This window comes from Galeopterus variegatus, unplaced genomic scaffold (genome assembly GCF_000696425.1).
Source record: "Galeopterus variegatus unplaced genomic scaffold, G_variegatus-3.0.2 Scaffold730, whole genome shotgun sequence".
Classification (NCBI taxonomy): Eukaryota; Metazoa; Chordata; class Mammalia; order Dermoptera; family Cynocephalidae; genus Galeopterus; species Galeopterus variegatus.
Genome location: NW_007726841.1, coordinates 448750 through 466992, shown reverse-complemented (window position 1 = coordinate 466992; position 18243 = coordinate 448750). Strand labels below are relative to the sequence as shown.

The window sequence follows — 18243 nt, the reverse complement described above, 5'->3', positions numbered from 1 at the left end:
TCTTTTCCGGGGCCCAGTGACTAAGCAGTTTTTGCCCGCCCTGTCATCACCCCTCTTCATAACTTGTGGCTTCCCCTGATTGGATAACCATCTCCTCCCGCCTCTCCTCTCTGTTTCCGCTTTCTTCCTCTATATAAACTCCAACACCTTTCTAATAAACGGAGTTCCGGCTTTGACCACTCTCCTGGCTCAGTGGTGTTCTTTCTCGGCCCCCGGGGAGGAAGGTCCTGGGGGGGGAAGGGCCATGCCAGCGACACTCATCATCCCGCTCAGCCCCACAAGGGACCCCCGGCTGGACCGGGGTCTCTTCCCGCTCGGTTTTGTCGGCCTCTGGCTCAGGGAGGCCCGACACAATAGTATACAGCTCTCAGAATGCCGGGGGGATTAAGTGAGAAAAGGCAGGCATAAGAAGCGCTGAGGCTTTACGGAATGAAAAGACAAGGCACAGACTGGGAAAAAGTATTTGTCAGACATATAAAGGACTTACATCTGAAATGTACAAAGAACTCTTAACATTCAACAATAAGAAAACAAGTAACCTAATTAAAAAACATGAATGATCTGAACAGACATCAAAGATATATAGAGGGTAAGTAAACAAATGAAAAGATTGTCAACATCTTATGTCATGAGGGAAGTGCCAATTAAAACAACAATGAAATACTACTACATGCATATTAGAATGGCCAAAATCCAAGATACCAACAATAACAAATGCTGGCGAGGATGTGAAGAAACAGGTACTCTCATTCATTGCTGGTGGGAATGAAAAATGGTACAGCCACTTTGGAAGACAGTTTGGCAGTTTCCTACAAAACTAAATGTACTATTACCATACTATCCAGCAGTTGCACTCCTTGGTATTTTCCCAAGTAAGTTGAAAACTTATATACACACTGACACCTGTACATGAATGTTTATAGCAGCTTTACTCATAGTTAGAAAAACAGAAAGCAACCAAGATGTTCTTCAATCAGTGAATGGATAAGCACCTTGTGGTATATCCATACAATATTATTTAGTGGTATAAAGAAAAGAGTTATCATGCCATAAAAGAGTTATCATGCCATAAAAGAGTTATCATGCCATAAAAGAAAAGAGTTATCATGCATATTGCAAAGAAGCCAGCCTGAAGAAACTACATACTGTATGATTCCAAATATATAACATGATGGAAAAGGCAAAACTATAGAGACAGCAAAAAGATTGGTGGTTGCCAGGGGCTTGGCAGGGGCAGGGGAGGGGGGCGGTGAATAGGTGGAGCACAGGGGATTTTTAGAGCAGTGAAACTATTCTGTATAACACTGTAATGGTGGATATATGTCATTTACATTTGTCAAACCCTATAGAACTGGACTAGACAAAAAGTGAACCCTATTGTAAACTATGGACTTTAGCTAATAATAATGGATCAGTATTGGCTCATCAGTTGTAACAAATGTACCACACTAATGCAAGATGTTATTAGAGGAGGGAATGGCATGTGGGTGGGGGGAGAGAGTACATGGGAACTCTGTACTTTCTGTTCACTTTTTCTGTACACCTAAAACTGCTCTAAAAAATGTGCTTGGACAGTGCCTGGTATACCACAGGTGCTTAATAAGTGGTGGCTCTGGGCTGTATGTGAGGCCGGCAATGGGCTGATATCAGACACACTTAGAAACTTAGCACTCTCTACCTGCTCTTCTGTCCCCAGTACAGACCGTTCTATCTGCAGAGGCAAAGAGCTCTTGTGTGTGTTCACTAAAGGGCAGAATTCAGCCATAGGTCCGCCAGAAAGGCATTGCAAGGAGTGGCAGTGTCCTCGTGGTTTATTTATTCCTTCTGTGAGGAGATGCTAATATTATTCTGTGTCCCTTTCTTCTTCTAACATTATATGATTAGAAGGATAAAAAGTTGTGTTTACCCACACGTGCATGGAGAAAGATGGGGCGGCAAGTGATGTGAAGGAGCATATACAAGGTAATTTACAAGCAGCCCAGAACGTTCATTATGCTCTATCTACATTTTGCAAGCTTGAAAAACAGCTGATTTGGTACTCCTTGTTTGATATTCAAGTCGAGGATAGGAGTTGAGAAGGGTCATATGGAGGAGAAACAAATGTCTCACGGGTAAGGTAAGAGGAAGGTGCAGGGTTCTGGTTCCTCTGGCTCCCAGTTGAGGTGGGAGGTGGGAAGAGCTTCCTTGTGGGGAGGAGAGTACTGGTGGCAGCAGGTGGAGGGGAGAAACAGCTGCAAAGACATGGAGATTCAAAGAGCTCCCCAGAACACATCATCCCTGTGTTCGAGATCAACCTACTCCTGGCTTTACAGCAAAGACCAGCGGTATATTGGTAAATGTTTAACAAACAGCTCTCTGGGGCAAAGGGGCCCCTGATCTGCAAGGTCTGCTGATTTCTGTGGTGTGAGTAAATATTCCCACCATGACTAATTTTCAGCTACCAACATGGCATCAACCGGCTTACAAAATTCCTGAAAATTTAACAGTCTGTTCTTGCAGGGTGGCATGAGGCAGCTACAGCACATCACTGACAAAGAACAAGGCCTTACCACACCCCACAATGCCTTGTATGATCTGATGTTTTGGGACCTACTTCTCTCTCTGCTAGCCTCATGTCCTCCTCCCCTGCTCTGATAACTCTGGCCTCCTTTTAGTTGTTCTGACCACAGGGCCTTTGCACATGCAAAGGAACACCCCCATCCAGGGCAGAGTGTGCTTGGGTCCTATGCTCAAATCATTTCTCTCCCCACACATGACCCCTCACCACACCTATAGATCCAGCCTGTCCTGTACCAGCATTGGCAGCCAATTCTTACCTTCAGCAGGAGGAAGGGAGTTAGGTAAGGAATTGGGTGGGCTCTGAAGGCTGACCTGAAGCCTGCCACACCCTAGCTGTATTACCCAGGGCAAGTTACCACCTTTCCAAAGCCTCGATTTATCCAACATCAAAATCATCTATCTTTGCAGACTTACTGCAAGGATAAGGAGAGGTAAAATATGAAAGTGCCTGGTATGTTGTAAGGAACCAACACAAATATGTAAATTCAGTTTTACCATTATTCTAGACTAGTGATACTCCAAGTGTGGTCCCTGGACCAATAGCATCAGCAACACCTGGGAACTTGCTAGAAACACAAATTGTCAGCCCTGGCCCAGATCCAATGAATCAGAATCGCTGGGTGGGGTCCAACAATGCATGTTTTAACCAGCCCTTGAGGTGATTCTGATGCACACTGAGGTTTGAGTGTGTAGACCAATGTTCAATTATTTAGCATAGAGATGCCCTGGCTATTAATTTTAATCTGTTTGGGGAAAGACCAGAAGATCTTACTGGAACCAGGCAGTGAGACAAAATTCCTGTGCCAGGTGGCGAGGTATAGGAATTTACTCGTGCGGAGAAAGTAAGATATGCCAGGTACTATTGTGCCTGTCTTATAGATGCTATGACATTTGATTCTCATACTAATCCTGTGAGGTATGTAACATCATCCCATTTTATGGATGAAAAGCTCAAGCCTCCAAAAAATTTAATATAGCAGGAGAACGTATAAGGGGTGGAGAGTTTCCTTAGAGAGTGGTGGGATCCTTATCCCTCTTGGAACCCCAAGATCCATTACCTGCACACCCTTATGGGCTGGTCCTCGCTAGCCCACCCTTCCCACCAGCACCTTCTCTGTCTCCAACACTGGTCCCCACCCCAGAGGAGAGGACTCAGCTTCCTCCTTTGCATAGTTCTGACTCTCAAAACAAACCCCGACCCCTCCTCCCTTCCTCTATCCTCAAAGGTAACCAATACATCAGTCATTTTGAGTCGTGTCCACTTCAAAGAGGTGGGGCTGGGGAGAGAATATCATTTGGATACTTGATGTTCTTTCTTCCTGTCTTCTGGGCACTGTGGAGGGTAAAGAAAAGGTGCAATTTTTCAGAGAAAAGAGATCTGGCTCATTACAGTGAATTGTGGAGCTGAAAAACCATTTCCTAGAAGAATTGGAAATGTTAATGCCATCATCTTGCAGGAACAGATAGGGAGGAGGCAGGTAATTCTGCCGAGACTGTCTGGGTGCCTCATTGAAGCTAAAGGTCTGCACATTCAATCTTGATTGAATTACCATTATTGAAAGAGAGGGTGGCTTGGGCATGACACAGAGACAGCCCCACATCTGTGCCCCTCCTTGTCCTGTTGGATCCATGCTGGCTGAATTTGGGTTGCTCCCCTCTGCGGGGCCCTGTAAGAAACTTCCCCAATGGATGTAACCTTTGGGGGTGTAAAGAGGGCTGAAGCATAGAGGGGTAAAACACTGCGAGAGGTTAAGGGGACAGTGGCCCACCCAGTGAGCCTACTTGCATCTGAAGCATGCTGTCCAGGCAATGCCCACCGAGGGGCCTTTCTGAAGCAAGGGAGGAAGTTTTCTCATTAAGATTCCCTCAGAAGCAGAACCTGAGACAAAGATTTGGGTGCAAGTAGTTAATAGGGTAGGTGATCCCAGGAAGCTCTGGGAGGGGAGTGGAAAGTGAGAAGGAGAAAGGAAGGAATTCCAGGCATGTGTTATTGAGCAAATTGCCTCCGTGGATAACTGGGGCTTAATCCTGCTGAGGAGCTCCAGGAGACAGCATAGAATGTGCGCCTCCAAGTTATTCCACCTAAGGGAGAGGGGTTTGGGGGACTTACACACCCACTCTTGTCAGCCATTGGTTGAGGACAACTTCTGGGGACATTTAATTTTCTGGAACTTCTGGCCTGCCCTGCAAGTGGGCAAAGAAGGCTCCGGTGGCCAGAAGAATGCCTCTGGAAAAGAGACAAATGTGTTGGTAGCTGGAATTAGAGCCAGCTCTTGCATGGAAGTGGTGAAGTTTGGGGGATATGGCAGAGTACCAATGATTTCTGTACCAGGAGTGGCTGCGGGGTCCGGGCAAGGGCCACCCTCAGAGACAGCAAAAAACAATGGCAGCTGAGAGGCAGGTGCATGGAGAAGAGAACCCATTTTGTCACCCTAGCTTTTTCTCCCCAGGAATCAGCAGGGAAACCTGCTGTGAGAAAAGGACTCTGGGTTGGTTTTGAACCTGATTCCCTCCCTGGGAGTGGATGTCCTCTCTGCACACCACAGCCCCATCTCCCTCTGGAAGAGAACGGCCTCTCTGAAGAGCCCATCTGTTCTGAGGGTCCTTGGCAGCAGGCTGTCCCCCAAGAGCATGGCTGTGGCTTGATGCCCAGAGGACCCCTTGGTAAGGAGCATGTGGCATCCTGCCAGGCAAGAGATGAGAACTTTGGTCATGGCTGTCCTACAGACAAGGGCAGGACACTCAGCATCTCTGGACTGTCTCTCCTTGCCTGTGAACTCAAAGAGGCTAGACTAAGTCCCATTGAGAATTAAAAGTCTGTGACTCCAGGGGCCACACCAGATTCAGATCCAGTATTTATTCATCTTAATTTGGCCTCTCTGCACTGAGAGCTGACCTTGAACCAACTTCCAGGTGAGGAACTAAGGGTCAGAGAGATGAAGTGACCTCACTGAGGGTCATGCACAAGGTAAATGGTAGAACTGGGATTAGAACCCAGGCCTACCTGGCCTCATGTCCAAGAGTCCAATGCTTTTGAGCCCGTGGCATTTCTTAGATTGGGGAAAAGAAGGCTCAGAAAATGTGCTCATATCCTGTGTGCCCTCAGATCTGCTCTCTAGCTTCTCCTCCTGGCTCTCTAATCCAGGAGGCTGATCTCTGTGGACAAGATCCTTAAACTTATGTGTGTATCAGCATCCCCTGTAGTGCTTTTAAAGATACAGATGGCTGGGCCCTGCCCCCACAGTTTCTGACTCAGTAGTTCTGGGGTCAAGCCCAAGGATGAACATTTCTAACAAGTTCCCAGGTGATGCTGCTGTACAGGTACCACTCTGAGAACCACTGGGTTCCTTTGTCCTTTGGCTTCTGGTTGGGTTCAGCCAATGGACAGCACAGGCAGAAGATGGGGTGGAGGTAGGAGAGTGGGGTGAGCTCCCTTTGTTGGGGTCACCATGGGTAGGCAGCATTGCCACCAAAGGTTGCACCCTGGGTCAAGTGGTCTCTCTCTGGGTCCCGGTGGCCTCTCCCCACCGAATCCTTGGTGGCCCAGGGTTAGTATCTAGTCCTGGGGGACTTCACTATCTCTTGTAGTCTCTCCACGCCTAGATCGCATCTTTATAAAGACTCTTGATTAATTCTCCTCAAATTACCCTACCTGAGGGTCCCATCTGTTTCCCGCTGGGATCCTAACTAATCCCAGAAGCAAGCCTCATTTTATAAAACTCGTAGCCTTTTCTCAGTGTCATCTCCTTCCTACCAGTCCAGGAAGCACACTCCAGAACTTCCACATGTGAGTACTTTAGGCGTTCTCAAAATTTCCCCTTGCCAACAGTCTCTGCCCTAGAGCTACGTAACGGCAAAGGCATCTTTGTTCTTATTTCCCAATTTGTTTCCTTCCCTTCACTTCCTTTCCATCTCCACTCCCTGGAAACCCCACAGACTCTATTACTAAATTCTAAATAGAACAATTTGGAAGAAATGGGTTATTGCAACAAGGCTTCTCTTTCATTGTTTCATTTGCAGGCAGGGCCCTTCTACTCTTCCCCTTTAATCTTTCCTGTTCACCCTGGCCTGGGCTTTTGTCCTCCACTCCGGCCTCACAGTGCTCTGGGTTCCTTAAGATGCTAATCACACCTGGTTTTCTTCTTGTGCCAAGAATATTTCTATTTATCAAGCCAAGGCAGGCTTTGCCTTTGGGAGGGACACATACAAGGGCGGGAACACTTTCCATTCCTCGGAGCTGTTTCTCTTTTACCTTTCCCATTTTAATTCCAAGACTTTGTTTCTTGTCCTTTTTCTGGTTCCTCTTTCTGTCCTGTGCTGCTTTCTCAACCTGCTGGTTACCTCTGGAGCAGACCCGCTCCGGCCCTGATTTGTTGCAGAGTTATTGACCCTTAAATTAGAAAGCAGATTCAGGTTTATTTAAACCCATCGAGGTGGTATCATTTAGGTGCTTGAATTATTTCTGCCTCCATGTGGGTTTCCCCAGAAATAGATGTAAGGCAGGAATCCCAGGGCAAGTCATTTATATAGGAGGAGAGGGGAATACCAGGAGGAAAGGGAAGAAGGGAGACAGGGAAGAGAAGGCAGCCAGTATAGGGGGAGTTCTCAAGCCCATCACTGCTGTGGGCATCTGCTGCCTAATTCCCATGGGAATGCTGGAAAAGGTGTCCAGCATGCCCTTAGGTGGGACGCTGAGGAAGCTGGAGTATTTCAAGATTGAGGGCTTCTCCTGGGGGTGTTAATTCTTTAGCACTTGCAGGCTGACTTAGGAGAAGTCCACAGGCAAAGAAATGCAGGCAGGGCAGGTCCAGGGGGAGACAAGCGAGGGGCCCAGGGCACAAACCTTAGGGAGGAGCCCACTCTCAGGGTCATGCCAGTGCAGGGTCAACAGCTGAGTGCGAGCACCTCCTTGCATGTTGTACCCTGGGTACTTTGCTGGCCTCACTCCTGGCCCCGGATGCCCATCTGCCAATCTGGGTGTTGCTGCACAGTGAGGTGGTGAGGCCCTGGGGTGTGGGTGGGACGTCAACAGCATCTTCTACACTCCCAGTAATGGCTTCTAATCCCCTTCGTTACGTTTCCTTAATTCCTGGAATCCTGCCCTCTTAGAAGCAGTGCTCGGAGGGGACAGAGCGTTCTCCTCCTCCTCTCCCTCCTGCATCCCATCACTGTGCTCTTCCATTTAGGTGAAATATCTTCTTGCTCATTGGCATATCATCATTCCAAGTGTCATTTGGTCCAGCTGTTCTCCGTCCATCCTTTCTGGGTGTTCTCTATCTTATTTGGCAAGCAGAGGAGAGAGACTCACTGCTCATGCCCTTCGGGGTCTTTCCCACATTCAGTTCTGATTTACTGGGCACCAACCACATGCCAAGTTTGGGGAAACAGAAACGCAAGATAGTTGTGGTCCTGCAGTCACAGAGCATCCATTCTAGTGAGGGAGACAGACCATCAACAGACAGTCATCCAAATGCCTCTCAAGCCACAATGATGTTGAGGGCTAAGAAGAAGATATACATTGTGCTGTAGGAGTGAAAAACGGCGTTTGACATTTGGAAACCCCATTATTTGAAGGGTCAGAAAATTCCCTAAGGAATTCTAAGTAATGAATGAGCTTAGATCTGAAGGATAAGTGGACATTAGTAGGGCAAAGAGAGAAGGAAAGGGCACTTTGGAAGAGAGCAGAATGTGCAAAGGCCCTGCGGCATGGTAGGGCATGGAAGCTCAAGGCACTGAATGAAGGCCAGCACGGTTTAATTGAGGAGTCTGTGATGGAGTGGGCATAGTGCAAAATGAGACTGGAAAGGCTGCGAGGGCCTTTCAATCAGCAGAGCACCAGAGTGAAGTGAAATGATTGGAAGGCTTTTTAGTAGGAAAAGGACATCATCCAATGCATTTTTTTTTTTTTGTCCTTTTTGTGACCTGTAAGGGGTAGCAACCCTTGGCTTGGTGTCTCCCACACCGCACTCAGCCAGTGAGCGCACCGGCCATCCCTATATAGGATCCGAACCTGCGGCAGGAGCACTGCTGCGCTCCCAGCGCCGCACCCTCCCGAGTGCGCCACGGGGTCGGCCCCAATTCATGTTTTAAATAGGTCCTTCTGGCTTCTATCAGGGATCAGATAGGTAAAAAGCTGGGGCAAAGTTGGTTGTAGAGCCACCGGGAAGGAGGCTGGGCAGAGTCCAAGAGAGAGCCAGTGATGGCTCGGCTTGGCCGAGCTTGGCTTTGACCTGGGCACACCCACAGACTTTGGCCACGGTATGTGGCCCAGCCTGGATATCCTTGTCTCTCAAGGAGTCAGTGTCTCTTCGCTGTGCTCTAGTCATTTTTTTTTTTATCTGTGCAACATTCCCAGGAGGAAGACATTAAAACCCCCTTTGCTGAGACTGAAGATTAGAGTGATTGCCTGAGTTCACATAGCCTGTAATTTAGTGGACCTTATCAGAACTCACAATCTGGTAGAGCGAGTAGATTGACCAGATGGTTTAGGGCACAGCATGCATGGTGCTTGAGCAGAGGACACTGGGAACCAGTCAGAGCAACAGCCAATGTGGCCAGTGTAGAAGCTCCCTGGGAGCAGGAGCTGAGCTCCCAGCACCCAGCACAGGGCCTGCTCAGAGGAGGCCCATGCATCATAATACAGGTTTGCTGACTGCTTGAGTATCTCTTTCTGGCACATCAATTGCAAGAAATCTTGCTGTCTGCATTACTGTCTTCCAAGAGACAAATTATAAATGTTTTCTGATTAGTTCCACCATTCATAGCCCGTTCCTAAATCAGCACAGGAAACAGCTAAGCTAAAACTTCTGCCTCTTTCTTCCTTTACAATCTGCCTGTATCTTACTTTTTCTTTCTCCAAGTTTTTTCTTAGGCAATGTCTAGACAGTTAAAACAAAACAAAACAAACCACTGAACTGTGCTAAAAATAATTTGTTATTCAGGATCTTTTTTTTTTCTTTCTTTTTGCTAAACTGAGTTACTCTGAGAACTGAGACCAAGGAATGCTCCCCACACAACTGGTTAGATGTCAGAAGGTCCGGGTTGACTACACTGAGTCAGAAAGGCTGTCGCAGACCCCTGTTCTAATCAGAATATGTGCTCAGCATTTTGTAAGAGGTAACTTTGTCCCCTCTATATTTATTTTGGTCTGAAGGCTGTACATTCCAATATTTGGCAGTGCAATACTTGTGTGTTACTGTGCATGGTTTTTCATTCTGTGGCAGTCTCTCTCTTCCTCGCCTCACAGAACTGAATACACGCACCAGTCACACACAAATATTGTCACTGCCTTTGTTCAGGTCTCTTCATCCCTTGCTGGGACCACAGCAGTAGTCTCCTGATCGATCCCTCTGCCTCCAACCTCTCCCAATCTAACCCGCCCTCTGTATCTGCTACCTTGGTGATCTTTCCGAAATGGACATCTGATTGTGCCCGCCCTTCCCCACCAACCTGCCTTATTCCATGTCCCCATGTGGGTATTTGGCTGGTTAAAATAAGATGTAATGACATATCCACACTGCTTATCAGTGACTCTGAGAAAGTAACCCTATGGCTAAGAGTAGTGGTGCCAGGCACTGTGCCAAGGGTTTTATGTACCTTTTTGCAGTGATCCTATCTCCATTGTTTTCATCAGTTTAAAGGTGAGGAAACTGAGGGCTGGCCTGTGGCGCACTTGGGAGAGTGTGGTGTTGATAACACCAAGGCCACAGGTCAGGATCCCTATATAGGGATGGCCGTTTAGCTCGTTTGGGAGAGTATGGTGCTGACAACACCAAGTCAAGGGTTAAGATCCTCTTACCGGCTGTCTTTAAAAATAAATAAATAAATAAATAAATAAATAAATAAGGGAGAGGAAACTGAATTTTAGAGAGGTCGCTTAACTTGCTCAAGGGCCCCACAGTGGAGACACAAATCTAGGCAGTCTGACTCCAATGGGTTCTAACTACCATGCACCACTGACTTCATCAAGTCACTCATCAGGGTGCCTGTAGGGATGGTAAAGCTCTTTGTGAGCAGAAGGCAATGTCCTTTCCCGGCTCTGCACAGGAACATGCTTTCCCCCTGCAGACTCAGTGTCACCAGCACTGCACAGATGCAGGCCCCGAGTGCAGGCCTTTACCTTAGAGCCTCTGACCTACTAGCATTTGTGTTGCCCTAAACCATGTCTCTTATGTGGTCAGAGTAGCCCTGGGATCCTCTGAGCCCTGAGCTGGTTGCCTCCAAACCCTCAGGCTTATGCCAGAGTTTTTGGCTCCTTCTGAGCATCAATCCTTACTTGGGACTCCACCTTCTTGGAGAAGCACTATTCTCTGCCCAGGTGTTCCTGGCCCCTCCCTCACAGATGGAACTTGCTCTCCACCCCAACATACTCCTCTGAACTAGAAGACCTTCCAGGAACACAGGGCTCATCCATCAGCAGGGGGGTCTTGTCTATGACAACCCTTTGGCTGAGCTTCTTCCCCCACTGAAGAATTGCTAAGCAGGCAATGCCAGGCAGGACTCAGCTTTCGCAGGATCTCCCCTAAGGAGCTTCATGGATCTACTTCTCCCGGACCCAGCTCCTCATCTGTTTCCTCTGGCTGAGACATGACAGCCAGGTATGACAAGAAGGCTGAAATAAAGCTCCCAGCTTGGCATGTGGACCCAAAGCTGGAAACATCAAGAATTATTTGATAAGGAATTATAGGTAAAGAATAGTAATAGCTTCTTTCCCCTGTGTCCCCAAAGCCTGGTGCTTAGGCCCTCCCAGAAGGCACCTACAGGATATGATGTTCCCATATCGATTCTTATTGCGGTTTTCATCCTCCTTGGCTGTGTCCCACGAAGCTGTCTGCCCCTCTGGTAAGGCCTAAAAAGCAAGGACAGAGTGGTTAGAGTGGATAGGAGCTTTATCCAGGTGTAGATGAACCAACAGGAGGAAAGGAGACCCCACCATGATGGGAAACTGAGTATAAGGGCGCGTATCTTTGGATGGGGCCCGGAGGAGCATAGACTCGGCTCTTCTGTGAACGTATTCACTTATTCATTGACCCGTAGATGAACCAACAGGAGGAAAGGAGACCCCACCATGATGGGAAACTGAGTATAAGGGCGCATGTCTTTGGATGGGGCCCGGGGGAGCATAGACTCGGCTCTTCTGTGAACGTATTCACTTATTCATTGACCGAAAGATTACTGATGTCTTCTATGTGTCATGAGCTCACAATCTGGTCTGGTAGGGGAGTCATTTGTTCATTCATTCATTCATTTCTTCATTCATTCATTCCTACACTCAACAGGCCTCTAATGGAGCCTCTAATATATGCTGGACACTGTTCTATTTACTAGGGATACAGGGAAATAGATAAATTCCTCTTAAGCTTCCAGTTGACTGGGAGATGTAGCAAATAAACAACCAAACATGTATAATTTTAGGTAGTGAAAAACATTATGAAGAAAATAAAGCAGGATAAAGGGACAGGGATGAGGAGTGAGAATTATTTCAAATTACACAGTCTGGGAGGGCTTTTCTGAGAAGGTAATATTCAAGCTAATTTTGTAATGATGTGAAAGAGCTGGTCATGCCAAGAAAAGTAGAAAGCTATTTCCAGGCAGAAGGAACAACAGATGCAAAGGTGTCCAGGCAGCAACAAAACTGAACGTATTCAAGGACCCGAGTGAAGCAGGAGGAGAGTAGTGAGGGAAGCATCTAGAGACGATGGGAGGGTCTGGATTACAGAAGACACTGTGGTTACTGGTTAAGGAATTATTCTAAGTGTGATGGGAAACCACTGGAAGGTTTTGAGTGGCGGGTGGGGTGAGGGGAGGGGTCAGCTGATCTTATGTATTTCTTACAAAGTACATCCTGGCTCATGAATGGGATGCAGGCTCTGGAAGGAGCAGGCAGATCAGTCAGGAAGTTGTGGAAACGGTCCAGGCAAGAGATGATGGTACCCCAGGCCCTTGAGAGAGCCCAGTGGATGTGTGAGAAGTGATTATTTTCAGGATGTTTTGTTGAATATTGTTGGCTTGGGTTGCCTCAGAAGCAGACAGAGACAAGGATGTGAGTACAAGTAGTTTGTTTGGGAGGCGATCCCAAAAAACATGGGGAGGAGAATGGAGGAAGTGAGCCAAGCAAGGGAATGACGCCAACATAGGGTGCGTCGGGGGAGGTTACCACTGTGCAACTGGGGCTTAATCCCACAGGCTCATCTCATGCCTCTGAGTTGTCCCACCAGGTGGGGAAGAAGCTGGGGTATTCATCCATCAATTCCCATCATTACTGGTTGGGGATAACTCTTGGGAACTCCCTAGCACTTCTGCCATGTTCTGTGAATATTGTTCTGTCTTGAGGAATCCCTCGGGTGAAAAGTCAGAGGTACTTACAGGAGGAAGCCACCAGGTGGGCATGCATGGGGACAGTGAGCGTGGAGGGGATGCACACAGGGCACCAACACATCTACGGTAGCCATGAACTGCGAAGGAAAGAGGAATGAAGACTAACCCGAGATCGTTGGCTTGAAGAACCCAGTGCATTTACTGAGATGGAGAAGTTTGGCGGGGAGAAATAAGATTGGAGAGGCTGGAATTAAGTGCTGTGTTTTGGGTACATAGTGTTTAGAACAGTGCTTGGCACCTACCAAGTACTGTATACTTTTTAAGATATTCAAAACGCCCAAACCAATACCAATGCTACTAATAGTAGCCAAATTTGAGATGCCTACTAGCTATCTGAGCTGAGACGCTGAGTAGGAAGTTGGACATATTTGCCCAGAGCCTAGGGGGAGGGAGCAGATAGGAGCATCAATCACTCTAAGAGAATGTCAGCCACAGACGGGGACAGACGAGTCAACAGACCTGTGGGGTGATTTGTTGGCACCTACCAAGTACTGTATACTTTTTAAGATATTCAAAACGCCCAAACCAATACCAATACTACTAATAGTAGCCAAATTTGAGATGCCTACTAGCTATCTGAGCTGAGACGCTGAGTAGGAAGTTGGACATAGTTGCCCAGAGCCTAGGGGGAGGGAGCAGATAGGAGCATCAATCACTCTAAGAGAATGTCAGCCACAGACAGGGACAGACGAGTCAACAGACCTGTGGGGTGATTTACAAGAGTCATGGGCCAAGTGGTAGGGAGGGTGCAGTCAATTATTTCATGGAGAGACCGATGAGCATTTAAAGGAGCGGAAACAGCTTTAGGAGAGCCACAGAAGTGTGAAGGCCAGGTCCCGTTTTGGTGACTGTCTCCACCCTGCCTTGCTTCTGAGACTGAATTTGCAACACATTCAGTCTATGTGGCTCTCTGTCTGCAGCACGGCGGCAGAGGGCCTTACTCATCTGACTGCACCAGCCTTGCCTTGCCTGTCTGCTCCTTACTAGTTCCTTCCTAAGCATAGGATGGGGATACTAACGTGCCTTGCCAGCTGTTAATGGATCAGAATTTTGTTCTTTGTGTGTTTAACACCCGTAGACAGGCATCCTGCAGGAGAAGCAAAGCAGGTGCTAGGCTCTGGGCACGGATCTCTGCCCTAAATCTGGGTGTGACACAGTATCATAGAGATAGAAAAGTGTTCATTTAACAAAGTGGGGCTTATCTCTCATTGTTCTCCTGCCTCCTCCTTGTTTTTCTTGCTCCCCATCAGAAAAGACCATTACCCTGCATCCACCTTGCCATCAGCTTAGGCCATCTCTATCCTGCAATTGGCTTCTACATGTGGCTCTTAGAACTCAAATCCCAACCCCTGGCCTTGTCCTCAGCAGGTGGCCCCAGCTGTCTCAGGCGACCTGCCAGGTCTCTCCTCTGTGTTGGGGGGAGGCTGCTAGTCTCAGTATTAGCACCGGATTTCATGATGTTCAAGCTGATCTTTGGTGGGGGTGGGGAGAGATTTTCTACCAGAAACCCTCTGTGATGAAAGCCAATGGTTCGTCCAAACATTTGCCCCTGATAGTGGTGTGAATTCAAAAGCAGGACACCCTAAAAGTTTTCATGCTAATTTTAATTTTTTGAAAATAAAAATTGTGTTGAGTACCTGCTAGGTGCCAGGGTTTTGGCTACAGTTAGCTTAAAGTCTCTTGGTGGCTGCATGTTAGAATCACGTGGAGAGGCTTTAAACCTCCCGAAGCCAAGGTCCTACCCCAGACCAATTAAGTCAGATTCTTTGGGGTGGGACACAGGCATCAGGAGTGTTTAAAGATCCCTAGGTGATTCTAATTTCCACCCATGATTCCGGCAAATAGTGAATTTACCTGGAGAAATACTTTCCCACGAGTCTGCTAACCGGCTTCTCTTGCTTTGGTTTTTTCCCCTCCAATCCATTCCTCACGGTAATTAGAGAGATCTTTCTAAAATGCAAACAAGACTCAGCTACTTCCCTTGCCATTGTCTTCAGGATAAATTCCGAACTCTTTAATACAATGTCCTTTATGACTTCACCCCAAATGCTCCTCCAGCCTCACTTCTTGTCCTTATGGTAATATGCCAATTATAAGGTGCTTCAAACTTCTGAGACTTTACATAGGCTATTCCCTTGGCCTGAAATTCTCTTCCACCTGAGTCTGCCTGGAAAACTCTTATGTATCCTTTAAAACCCTGTTCAAGCATTTTCCTTGTGAAAAATTCTCTGTTCACCCTCCCTCACCCCACTGCATCCCCACTTACAGTCGGTCGCTATTATTAGATGGACTTCTCTACATATAATAATTTAACTGTCTGTCTTCTAACTTGGCCACAGGCTCCTCTAGGGAAAGGGCAGTCTCTTATTCATACTGTATCTCCAGAACGCACTGCTGGCTCTGTACTTCATATGTGCTGAATGACCCTTTTGCAATGAATGAACGAGTAAAACAATTAGTGAATGAGGTGACCCCTATGCATTCAAGCGGGAAGATCCTAGAGTCTCAGAGGTGTAAGTGATCTTGAAAATCATCTAGTGTGTTCCTATCCACAGTGGCCTTCCTGGCAGCTGATAAGCTGATCCACAGCATCTATTACTTGGATGCCTCCAGCGACGGATAGCTCACCTCCTCCCATGCTTCCTGCCTTGCTTTTGAGCAGACTCACTGGATGGTGTCTTCTCCACTCTGCCTCCCTGTACTTTGCCTTTGCCCCCCTCCATGAGCCCCAGAGAATAAGCGTGCACCCTCTGTACTGTGAAGTTCTGCAGAGATCTGATGACGGTCCCTCCCATCCACTCCCGGAGTCCTTAAGTAGCCATGCCCTTCAGGACACACATCAGCATGCAGCTATCCCTTGACTATCCTAAGCCAAAGAAAACAGTTGCCATAAGTGAGTGGCACTTCTCTGTGGGAAACCATGCAGACCCTGCCACAGCCCCGGGAGCCTTGTCTCCCCGTAGTGGGGGCTGGGGCTGTGATGATGTTGACAACAGCAGAGGAGAAAGGCCTAATAGAGCTGCCCAGGAGGAAGAGGTAATGAACCCCTAATTGGCAGACTTTGATCACACGTCCATTTCCCTTTTTAGGGAGCTGTGATCTAATAGGGGATAATCTCTTGAAGGAAAAAAATACAATCAGGTAAAAGTATGAAAGGGAGATAGCTCCATTTTCAAAGTGAGTGAGCTGAGGGGCATTATTTTTACATTAGTGGCTAGTTACAGTAGATTGACCAGGGAATGGTGCCAGTCATTAGGAGCTAATCACATTCTTTTGAAACCAAAATTGCCATCTCATTATACTCATCCATTATCAATCTCTTCTTTCCATTCCTTGTTCTCTTTCCTTAGAGTGTTAAGCTCTATTTGTACATTCCACTTTGAGTGTGGAAATATTTTCTACTCTTCAACAGTGTTGCTTTCCCAAAGCAGTTATTTATTTATTTATCTTTTATCCCAAAAGATGTATTCAGGGATGTCCTTGTGTCGGGAGCCTGTAGCCCCACACCCCTTCTTGTGTGCCTATGGCCCTGCACCCCTTCCTGTGCGACCAAGCCCACGGGGATATCCTTGTCCCTGGAGAGCTGAGCTGTGGTGTGCATAGAATCCTCAAAAGTCAGATTTGGAAGGGTCTTTTGAGTAAATGACCACCTCATTTTATATACCAGCAAAGTGAGGTTAAGAGACGGGAAATGACTTGCCTAGGAATGCATACCGACTGAGCCTGTCCTCCCTCCCTGCTTGCTTGCTTCCTTCCTTCCACAGGGACCACCTCGATGTGGGGCTCTGTGCTGGGTCCTGGAGGTAAGAGCAAGGCGGTGGCAGACAGGAGCCCGGGAACTAGCTCTGGTTGTGGACGTGCAGACAAAACTCAAACAAGCAAGATAATTACTGTGTTTAATGAGGGCTATGAAGACAAGAAACAGGGTGCTGGGATAGACAGCAGCTGGGGCAAGTCCTACTTAAGCTAGGGTGGTTTGGGCAGGACTCTTTGAAAGGTGACATTTGAGGAGGAGGGACGCAGTCCCTGACTTCTGGGAGCTGGCCTGGAACTCACAGCTGGGCCTCCGTGTTTTCCTGCTGAACATAAACAGTTTCACGGAACACCAGCATCAGACAAGGGTGCTTTGAGACTATGAGGGAATAAGACAAAAGCAAGACATGTCTGAATACAGACAAAACTATGAACAATGTCCAAGCCAAACAAACGACCAAACATCCCCCCTCCCGGCTAATATGAACGACGACTGGGTTTTGGTCAATTACAGCTCTAGTCTCTAACTTGTTGTCTCTTCTCATAGTTAAGATTTATTAAGATACCCTATTATACCTTTCCTAATAGTGCCCAATCTAGAACAAAGCCTCGCTTTCTTAACGCCCCTCCCAATCACCTAACACAGCCCACGTTCTATGAGTCCTTTCTAGCATCGTCTTCCCGAGATGTCCCACGGTTCCCCAACATGGGCATTCACTTTGCAGCCACAGTAAACCCAACTTGTTCAGCTCCAGATGTGTTCCTGCTGTCTCTGGCCAACACATTTGAGCTGAAAAATAAATAACAAGCAGATGCTGGCTATGGCAAGAACTGGGGAAAGAGAAAGCACCAGGTGTAGGGAACAGCAAGGACAGATGCCCTGGGATGGAATGAGCTTGTTCTGCTCTAGCATGTGAGAGAATAAGGGAGAGAGTGACATAAAATGTGGATTGGTGAGAGGGGTGGGGTGGGGCACTCAATCAAGGTCTCGCAGACTGCGGTCAAGAACGTGAGTTTCTTTTCTGAGCCAATGGGAATGCTTTGGGAATTTTTTTTAAAAGGAGGAGGCTGAGCCAGTTCCAGCATCATGATAAATGGCTGGGAGCATTTGTCACAGGAACCCTCCCTTTATCCCTGTTGATAGGCTTCATAGATTTTAGGATAAAATTACCATCTGGTGCCCACCTCAGACTAACTCTCTCTGTGGTTGCAACCTACCCTCCCAGCCACAGAGCTGAGGCCCTCCGAAGTCAGTGGGAGGCTCAGACCACATGACTACAAATCATAAGCTTCTTAGACCCTGCTGTGCTGACTCAGTCCATAGGACCTTGCAACCTATCTCTGTTTCTCCAATTAGGACTTTAATTCCCTACTAGAACTGAAAAGTATCCCTGATGCCTGTGTGGGTGTTGGTTTGGCCCTACTGAGCTAAGAGGGTCCTTTTCGAAGCTTGCCACCCTTTTTTGGATCTCTGCTTTGCACCTAAGCCTTTTTGAGTTATGACCAAAATAGTAATGTCAGAACACAAAGCTCCCAAGAACAGCTCACCTCCCA

At 47.4% G+C, this 18243-nt stretch overlaps 1 protein-coding gene across 1 annotated transcript in view; it reads right to left on the bottom strand.

The window, feature by feature from the left end:
* Positions 1-18243, bottom strand: part of PTPRT (protein tyrosine phosphatase, receptor type, T) — a gene marked incomplete at its 5' end in the record, with an annotated part of 369542 nt that overhangs the window by 50142 nt on the left and 301157 nt on the right. Inside the window, one exon of the mRNA XM_008571855.1 lies at positions 11320-11407. Coding sequence (XP_008570077.1) covers positions 11320-11407 — 88 coding nt within the window. The remainder of the gene's footprint in view (positions 1-11319; positions 11408-18243) is intronic.